The sequence below is a fragment of the Anopheles darlingi genome, chromosome 3 (assembly GCF_943734745.1).
Source record: "Anopheles darlingi chromosome 3, idAnoDarlMG_H_01, whole genome shotgun sequence".
In the NCBI taxonomy this organism is placed as follows: domain Eukaryota; kingdom Metazoa; phylum Arthropoda; class Insecta; order Diptera; family Culicidae; genus Anopheles; species Anopheles darlingi.
The window spans coordinates 41,145,730-41,155,938 of NC_064875.1; the positions used below are offsets into that span (position 1 = coordinate 41,145,730).

A 10,209-nucleotide genomic window follows, 5' to 3' on the forward strand; every position below is an offset into this window, starting at 1 on the left:
TTAGAAGAACCTAAACACACGACATCGTCAAGCGCGAGTCAGGTTGCCGAGGATTTATCGTAATCCTTCGGGCGTTGTAATCCTTTAATTAGGCACAACAGTCTACAAATTGCGTGATAATCATTAAATTAAACAAACGATCGCACGATTACCACGACTAAACGAGTCGAAAGACGCGAAGGTTATGGCTAATTACCTCTGGGGATGGTTACAACGCAGTGAGAGGCCAACATCTCCTTCATCCGCGCACCTGTGCGCCTTGTCCTCGACCGCAAAAAAGGAACGCTCCGTGTCCCTCATGATTAATCCCTTTCATTCGCTCTCGCTCAAATGCAAGGATCTCCATGGTATGGTGGTCATGGGTCCTTGATTCCAGTGCTTCCACTAAACCTCTTCTGGCACCTGTATTAAGACAGTAATTACTTTTAAATACGCATCTCACTGGTCCGCGGCTGCTTCAGGTGGATACGTCCAACGACGAAGCGTCGTTGTCGGTCAGCGGTCAGCGGACAGCGAGAGCAGCAGCTACGGTCATTACATTGAGCCGCCGGCTTAAGGGAAAAGGAAGTCAAGGTTAGTGTTTAGGTCGACTGTTTTCGTGGTAGGGGGAGGACCAAACCAGCGCTTCGACAACGGCACTTCGATGTGTTTCGACATGTCACTCTGCTACAAAAAAAAAGGAAGAAAAAAAAAGAAAACACAGCAACATCTTTCATCGTCTGTCATGCGTGCGTCAACCAACTGTGTTGCGGGAGAGACGTAGAGGAGGAGGAGAATGCGACTGAAGGACATTTCAGCAGAGCTAGGCTGAGTCGCTGCTACTGCTACTGTTGCTATACTGCGTGTTCACGCCGTATTGCGAGGTCGAATCCAGGCCGCATGAGATCCCCACCCAGGTGAGAGCGATCAACGATTTTCGAAGAAGATAAACGTTTCCCATAGCAAAACAACATCCTCCTCGAGCGATTGCTCGAGCGAGCTATTGAACAGCATTCCTGCATCCAATTTCGGGGTAAAGCTCGGACGGGGAGAAACAGAGGACGCTCCGGCGGCGAGGGAAACGACAACGACTGCGCTGCATATGCAAGAGCAGACGTCGTTGCGTCGTAGGGAGGATTAATTTTAGAAATGATGCACCGCGTACTCCCCGCGAACGTGAGAAGGGGTAGGTGGAATGGCGATGTCCCCTCGATTCTGGCCGAACGGTTGGTGGGGATTGCACTAGAGCTCTTCCTGGTTCAGCCCTCTGTCTAGGCGGGCACAAACACACACAAGGCCAAATTATGCATATTTTCAACGAAACGATAATGACAACAGAACAATGATGACGGCACGTCTATGGTGAGTGATGATTGAACAGGGACATTCATTAGCCGGATTTCCCTCACGGGAACGTGCGAGGGATTCGTTACTGCGCCATTTTGCCTCTCCGGTTTGTTTAGTAGCTGGCTAGCCGGCTGGCTGGCTGGTTGTGTTCGAAATGACTCATTAATCTATCATTTTCACAGTGTTTTCGTTTTGTGCCTCCCCTCTGCCTAGGGCCATTAGTTTCGACGATTTCGAAAATAGCATCTTGTCGGCGGAAAGCATCCCCTTAAATGAGCATCATTTCTCAACGAATCCGCCACAATACGAGTGGCCCCACGAATTGGCGAAAGTGGGCATTTCAAATTAAAAAAACGAAGAGCACAGAAAAAAAAACTTGCTTCTCTCTACTCAAGTGCTTGTGAACACTCGAACTCGAGGAACGGCGTCTTTGGCGATGAAGCGAAGCGGAACTACACTCCGTTTCATAATGATAGCCTCACCCTATTTTTTCGATTTCGCGCTCAAATTAAGCGCCCCAAAAATAATTAAAATTACTGTATATTCTCCTTTTATCTCTAGAAAACGTATGCAATTTGAATTTTAAAAATATCTCAAAAATTGTGGATGAGAGAGCCAAAAAACCAAAAATGAGGTGTTTCATAATGATAGCCTCACTAGGACATATTTAATTTTTACTAACGGAAAACCAAATGATAAATTGCTCTACTAAAGGGATACATCAACTAACCAATAAACCAAAGTTTATTATTGATATTTTGTGATTATTGGACGTGCAGTACTGTTACATGAGTGCAGAATTGTGCAAAATGGTGCATGGTATGGTACAGAGAAGTTTAACCATATGATAGCAGGCCTACAACTTATATTAACGATGGATGTCAATAACTACTTGATAGAACCTGAAGAAAACAGCATTTTGAAGCCTTGTGGAAGCCTACAAGCATAGTTCTCAAGGAATAATAGGTAAAAATTGCGGACTGTTTTAAGCTAAACATACGATTACTCGCACTTTTAGAACGATTTGTGCCTGATTTTTATCAAAAAAAAAATTTCAACACACTTCTAACATTATGGAAAGACTATTGGAAACAAAACTGCTTGATCAAAATTGTAACTAAAATTGTCGGACCTGCTTTACCACCACAACTGATAACGCGAAGGAACGATTGTAACAGTCAATGTTATGATGTTCAATTTTTTCGTATGTTTTTGGTTCCGTATCAATTTAGAAAGTCTCAAGAGTGATGAAACATCATTATCCTTGATGTTTCAAGTGTTTTATTTCATTTCCGGGAAAATTTCAACCGGATTACATGATTTACCTTCAGTTGAAATTTTAACGGTTTTTTGCATGTAATATCGCAAGTATTCTGTAGCGATCCTACGATGGATTGGGTGATTCCTTCAAAACTGAATAGAATACTGTAAGATATCATCCTTGATCAACAATTTGAACTGTTAATTGGAGAATTGCAACGTTTTTCCGGCGATTTCTAATTAAAAAACCGCGATGGCCTACGAAAGGAATCCAAACAAGGCGTGGTTTGACCGATTGTAGATCAACCTAATAACCTTCTAGCACTCTATTTGAGCTTAATATCATATAATAAACGTCTAAACTTGTTAATATCACTACGATTCACCAGATTGAACCATCTTGGGATCATACAGACGCTTAAAGAGTCCATAAGCTATGCACAGAGGTTTCTATCTAAGAAAAACCTGACAAAAATACCAAAAAGTGAACCGAAACTCATCTTTCTGGGATGAAACGATAACAGAAGAAGCACTGATTACTAAAACATCTTGGATTTTGGATGAGATTTGCAAAAATATGCAGATTTATATTTAAAATCCTTAGTGAGGCTATCATTATGAAACACCTCATTTTTGGTTTTTTGGCTCTCTCATCCACAATTTTTGAGATATTTTTAAAATTCAAATTGCATACGTTTTCTAGAGATAAAAGGAGAATATACAGTAATTTTAATTATTTTTGGGGCGCTTAATTTGAGCGCGAGATCGAAAAAATAGGGTGAGGCTATCATTATGAAACGGACTGTAGAGACTCGCGTACTCCGTGTTCTGTGCATCTCACTTTTCCATTCGCACCAAGGCCATGCGCTGCCAACTTGAGCCAGAGTTCACAGCCAATTACTTCTCAACGAAGGGGAAACGTTCTTACAGCCCCCGGAGTCCACTCGCACCGCGTCCCATGACGCTTGCCTCTTCCGCGAACCGGACCGGAGCACTCGGTTCTGGTTAATCTCATTTGTCACGCCATCTGTGCGCCAACTCGGCCCCCGACCTTTCGCTCCTTCCTTTTTCTATTTAGCGAATGAGTTTTTTACGATCTTACCTTCACAAGCGTGGGAGGGATGGGGGCTGGGGGCTCATGCAATCTCCCTCGTGGAGTCTCTCGTCAAGGATACTGAGGCCAGTTGGCCACAAAATTACGAGGCGAGGGGGGCCCCCACACACGGGCTGGTTGAAATTAATATCATTAAACGCCCCGTGGCGCTTGAATTGCTCGCACCGGAACACATTCACAAACAAACAAATTAGTGTTTGTTTTATGCCCTGCTCTAGTGCAAAGGTTGAGCAGCCTGGTAAGCTTGTTGCTGCTGCTGCTAGAATGTCTAGAGATCTTTTCCAGCCATTGGAATACAGTGAGCTGAGCATCGCGCGCCTCCATACAGTGTTGCCATCTGAAGCATCCTTGACAGTGGCCTCTTCTCGTGTTTCCAATGAAAGCACAGCCTATAAATTCTTTCCCAGTTTTTGTTGCCCAATTATCTGATCCTGCAGTGGATGAATGTGCAATTTAGGCATCAATCCATCAACCGTCGGCGGCGATTCAGTCAAACGCAACGCTGTCAATGTGGTAGGTGTGAATGAAGCGCTTGTCATTCAATCAACGCTCACGGAAGGGCCCTTCTTTTCTGTGTTCGGAAAGGGAAGCGTGAATGAATCACCATCGGGAAACAACAATCAGTACTACTCGTACCAACAAATCAATACACCAATAGGGGGAAGGCGGCAATACAAAAATAGACCGAATGAGCTCGCTAAAATTAGTACCACACCTCACACCTACCGTCCGACGAATCCGATGGCCCTTTTTAGCCTCGGTACCCGTTGCAAGGTGTGGCACGCTGTGTGCACGCTAGCAGACAGGCTGTCACTCGGCCACCGAAACTAGTCACCGCTCGCACGGTGCGCAAGCATGACAACTGTTTCGCATTTCGTTTGGTTGTCCCCATATACCGAGAACCGCGCATGCATCGTGCCGAGAGGATAGTGTTCCGGCCAGATTTAGATTCACAGACTACCACCCATCCCGACTGCCGATGACGTACACACAGCCCGCCACGCGTTTATGTGTTGGCCAATTTCGCGGGCAATGGGCGCACCACGGTGACATGTGTGAGAGCGTGCGTGACTCGCGAAACGGAGTCAGAAAAGCTGTCACGGTGAAACCGTACCTACTCCATAGCGACCAGTGCGCGACAGTAGTTCAATGATCTGCCCTTTTCGACTGACGCCTGACCAACTACAAGTACCCAGTGGTGGGATGTGGGATGAGCACATCGCCATTGAAAAGGTCAATAAACTCTGGCGCGTCACACCGTTCGCGTACGGGATACGGGATTTCCCGAGTCAAATCATTAACCTTTTCCACGACACACTCTTGAATGTTTCTGCGTTTTGGTTACCAACGTCACTGCTGTCGCTAGTCCGGAGTAGAATCAATAATGGAAAACCATGGACAACCACTGACCAGGACAGTGAGGGCCTTGCTGTGTTGGCCTCTAACTCATCTGCATCTTCTTAGTCTAATGTTATCCTAAGAATGGTCATTAGTTTGTTCACCTGTTCGCTAATGGCATCGGATTCAAAGACAAAGAAAATCAAAGAGCGTGCACAGCTAGAAGGAAAAACAACAAGATCGAATAAAGTGCACAGTCGCGGACGAAGCGTGCCGTCACAAATTCACGATCACTATTTATAACAACGCATATATCATCGTCACAAGGCAGCGCACTGCGGCCACTGTTTAACAAACTCTCCCACCCCGGGAGAAACATCTACCAAGGGGTGGGGGTTTATGCTTAGTGATATTCGATGGAGGCGCATGGCCGCTTGCTCCTTTCGATGGAGACGCATGGTAGCTGGTGCGACGGCGTGAAATCAAAATTGTCGCATCGCACACAACGGTACGAGACGGGTAGGGTGTTGGATATCTTACTTAACTACACGTTTACCGTATGCCGCACCACGCCCGCGACACATTCGTGTTTGAAGCGCGGTTACAGATGTTATGAAAATATCGCAGACCGCCTGTCGACCGATCGCATACCTCGAACCGAACTGAAACGAAAGTAAGAGCGCGAGCGAATTGTGCACTAAACAACCTGTAAGTTTAACGAACCGATCACATGTAGTGCAGTGGGTGTACTGAAAGTGAAAGGATTATAACATCACACAGCCGAGTTTGTTGCCGCCGATGATATTTGCATCGGTTTGCAAGCATAAGATACTTCCAGATTAGATATACAGGATTTGCGCGTTTTTTTTCCTCTGAAAATTATAGGTTATGGAAATGCACGCATACCGAAAGAGTTTGCTGGCTGCTGTAAATCAAACGACAAACAAGAAAATAAACCGACTTACCTCCTTGTCTTCGCCATCCACCGGAGAATCCTGCCGGTCCGGATCGAGATCCTGTTGGTAAACGCCATGGTAAACGGAAAAATGAATTAGCTATGGCGGAATGGCTTTATACGGGAGCAGTGCACTAATGCTTACCTCCATGCCGACTGGAACGACACCGGTCGAGCGACGTTTCTGTCGCCGGCGCCGCTGAATAACGGCCTGGGTGGCCTGTGCTGTGCGGCTATCATTCTCCTTATCATTTTCCTTATTTTCCTCGCCGGCCACGGTACCACCCGATGCGGCGGCCGATCGTGGTGGCCTTCGCAGGTTCAGTAGACTAGCATCGGTGCTGACTGGCTCGGTGCCCGTTGCTGTGGTGCCCGGTACGCGATTGTATTGCTCTCCGGCCGCTGCCAAGCTCGGTACCGTGGAAGACGATGAACCGACATTACTGGCTGATACGGGTCTTGCACTACTGGTCGTATTATCACCATTTTGCTGCTGCTGCTGTTGTTGCAACCTGCGTTGAGCTAAAGCCGACGTTGAGGTGAGCTTAGTAGTGATTGAACCGTGCTCTGCACCTGCCCCCGGAGTGGCGGTGGTGGATTCATGCGCTGAGCCACTGATGGCCGATGGCGTCGTACTGGCGGTGACGTTTGGTGTGGACGCATCTTCCAGCTTGAACTACAACATACAAACAAGACGGTGTATTATGAGCATAAATTATAATTGACATAGTGTGTAAGCGAGCAGTCCTCATTGGCGGCTCCTTTGGCGACGAATCGAATTTGGAACCGGCTTAGCAGTCGAGAGCCCTACGCAAAGATGCGTAGCAGCGTATTTCAAATAGAACAAAGCAAAAAGATTCAATTTCAGCCTTTGGATCCAACTTTTTCCATTCAACTAATCTTTCTTCCACCGTAAATTGGTTTGCGAATTGATTCGTTCTGATTTTTGTTCGCCTTCTAACGAGACAAAGTTACATTTTGCTCCTTTTTCAAAATATTGTCCATCGCTAGCTGCTACTATAGCTCATTTGTCATGTAATTCAAGAATGACGTGGAAAAATATCCTAACTTTTTTTATTCATACTTCGAAATTCAACCAAAATGTTACTCCATGCATTTAAAGAAATGGAGGAATATCTCCGTTACATTCAAGTTACTTTTGGTCCGGTTTTATGGCATGTGGTTAACCGATATCATCGATCGGAAAATAAATGTCTTAGACCATTTTCTGATATGGTAGATAGTGTGATCAGCAAACAGTGTTTCCAGCATTCATTAGCTCGCGGTACCAAGAGCAGCAGAATTATGGCGAAACGCTTTTCAGCCTTCATATTCCGGCTTATTCTAGCAAATGTGCTGTTCAATATTTGAACAGTGCAAATCGCGATTAAATCGAAATCAAAGTTAAAATAAACCAAAACAATGCAAAAGTAGCATCATTTCAGGAAAACCCGAACGAACTAATTAGCAGACCACAGATATATTAGACACACAGAATACAGTAATAATGAAAACATTTTCAATTGATTTTGAGATAATAGCTTCTCTAAACAAATCCTTACATCTGGTCTAATATTAAAAATATTTTAAAGGCTTTTTTAGCCAGGATCCATGCTGCCCATGCCAGCATCCCATGCTGTGTGGCTCATGCTCTTCAAACATAATTTAACCTTTTATGCTTTCTTAATGTATGTACGCTCTGCATCTCGTAGTGTATCGTATTAAGACAACGAAAGTGCAGAACCATGCTTAGTCTATCAGAAAAGAACCGCTACCTTTAAGCAGTAATAACATTGCACATCCCAAACCAAGCAAACACGCAGACACGTACATTGAATGTTTTCGTAGGAGACCCCGTGTGTAGTGGTTTTAAGGCACCTCGGGGTATGTTAGCATGTTGCGTTTGCGTGTATTGGTATGTGTGCGTACGAGGGAGGTTTGTAGTAGTAGCAAAGGAATTAGTAATCACACGCTTACCTTACTGCCACCGTCCACTTTCAATCGCCAGGATGGCCTGCGCTCGGCTGCTGACCCACCACCGACTGTCGTCGCATCCTTACGCAACGACGGTGACAACGGTGCACCAGCAGCAGCAACGGTGGCACTATTGTCTGTAAGTGCGTTTGTTGCGTTGCTGCCACTGTTACTGTCACTCTCAGCTGGGGTCGCATCGTTTGTGTTAGTGACAGTCGTTGGTTGTGCTGGACGGAACAACGCCGTGCTATCCTCGCCGAGTGGCCCGAGCTCACTATCGGCATCGGCAGCGATCGCATACTTGTTCGCTTCTTGGCGCAGCTTTTCCGCCAGTGTTAGTGAGTTGGCGTTATCGATATCGAACAGAGAGCGTTTCGTGTAGGTTGAAGACGACGTGGAGGTGATCGGGCCGCCACCGCCGGCGGTAGTGATGGCGTTCGTGTTGTTTGTGGTGGTAGAAGTGTTGGTGATATTGCTATTGCTATTACTCACAGCACCCCCCTGGCCATTGCCAATCACCGTGCGTATGGTGGCGGAAGTTGATATACTTCCCGCCGCTGTGTGATCTGCAACCGATGCAGCAGACGACACAGCTGTTGGGGAGGATGATCCTGTGGCAGAAATGGGTTTCGTTGTGGCTGTCGTTGTACCAGTCGTTGGAGGTGATACATGAAAGGTAGCGGTCACGCTTGGGGTCACTGTTTCTCCTCGTTGATCGCTAGCTTCATTGCCCTCCCTACTACTGAGTCTGGTTCTGGAACTGGCGCTCGAGGTTGGTGGTATCGGTACAGAAGACGCCGAGTTCCGAAGTGCTGGTGCACTGATCGTGTACGATACGGTCACATCTTCCTTTTCACCGCTTTCCTCCTTATCATTCTTTCTTTCCGATTCGCTGTCGCTCTCGCGTAGGCTCCGTCGTTGTCTTCGGCCAACACCACCTCCTCCTCCGCCGCCGCCGCCTCCATCGTCTTCGCCTTGCTCGATCAACGCGGTGACGGCGCTCGGTGCTGGCAGAGTGAAGCTGGCCGACACGACCACCGGCGGTTCATTTCCATTCTTCAGCTCGTCGTCACCCGGTACCGCTGCTTCTCTATTGTTGCTATTGTCATTGTTGTTGTTGCAAGCATTCTTCACCGCCGGAACACGATCGTTGATGGAAGCGGTGGTGGATGTGGCATTCGTCGTGGTGATTGTTGACGTCATCGAGGATGATAATGATGAAGGTGATGAAGTATAGCATGACAGGGACGATGGTGAAGATGTGGATGATGGTATCGTGGTGGTGTTGGTGGTGGTGGCATTCGTTACGTTCACACCGGTTGCAGTTGTTTCGCTCTGTTAATGTTCGGGAGTTAATATAAGGATTGTTTATGTACACTTTTGTATCCTTTTCTCTATGCAAGAGCTATGTCTACGTTGTTGAAAGCAAACACAGACTGAGGTATGATGATGAACGCAATCAATCAATGGCCGGTAACAGACAGACAGTCGATCTTCCTTGTCGAAGTGGCTACTGTGTCACTTCCGGTTAATGATGAGTTGGTGCGGATCCTGTGTGAGGATCGTATGCAGCTGGTGCGTGGTCCCTACTAGCGATGGGTTTTACTCTTGTGCGGGGTGCCATATCGGCTGTTTCAAAGATCCGATCCGTTTTTCAATGTCTTTAATCTTTTTGTATCAATCATTTTAAATTCACATTCTTTTAAGTTCGTTTCGAAATATTTTTTTAGTATTATGAAATGCAAAAGCCAATCGAAAAATCCAAGTAATCATTTAATATAATAAACAAAACAAGAGTAAAACTGTTAAAAATAAATCCAAAAATCTCTCAATCCAAAGCAACAAACGTCCCTTCAATGAAGCATCGTGTTCCCAGAAACCAACGCCATGAAGCATTAACTGTTCCAGATCTCTTAACATAATGCACACTCACTCTTATAACACACACTCACACACATGGCCGAATAACAAAAACAAAATAAAAAATCTTTCACATTTCATTTCGTGCCGATATCGACTCTCTATCTCAGCCAAGATTATGATTACTAGTGGGCACTCACAGTGCCTATGAACCGATTTAATATTTAAGATTGTAAGCATACCATCTCAAAAAAAGTTTCTTCTCTTTTAAGTAATATTACTAGCATAATCACGCGAGTGAGGATTTGAAGTCTATTGTTAATTACTCACCTCGGTACCGGTTGGATTGTTCTTCTTCTTCACCAACTGTTCAGCGCTCTTG

The 10,209-nt window shown here is 45.7% G+C and overlaps 1 protein-coding gene across 13 annotated transcripts in view; it reads right to left on the reverse strand.

The window, feature by feature from the left end:
- The window catches only part of LOC125956033 (protein phosphatase 1 regulatory subunit 12A-like), a 67,619-nt gene that overhangs the window by 12,029 nt on the left and 45,381 nt on the right, over positions 1-10,209 (reverse strand). For 12 of the 13 annotated variants that reach the window (XR_007469130.1, XR_007469138.1, XR_007469135.1 and 9 more), the window contains 4 exons: positions 10,158-10,209; positions 7,971-9,302; positions 6,139-6,669; positions 6,004-6,054 (listed from right to left, as the gene is read on the reverse strand). The exon at positions 10,158-10,209 is cut by the window's right edge and continues 111 nt beyond it. Coding sequence is in view for 2 of the 13 variants with exons in the window: in XM_049687489.1 (XP_049543446.1) it covers positions 6,004-6,054; positions 6,139-6,669; positions 7,971-9,302; positions 10,158-10,209 (1,966 nt within the window). In the remaining 11 variants the exon portion in view is untranslated. The remainder of the gene's footprint in view (positions 1-6,003; positions 6,055-6,138; positions 6,670-7,970; positions 9,303-10,157) is intronic. The other variant, XR_007469139.1, reaches the window with a different exon arrangement.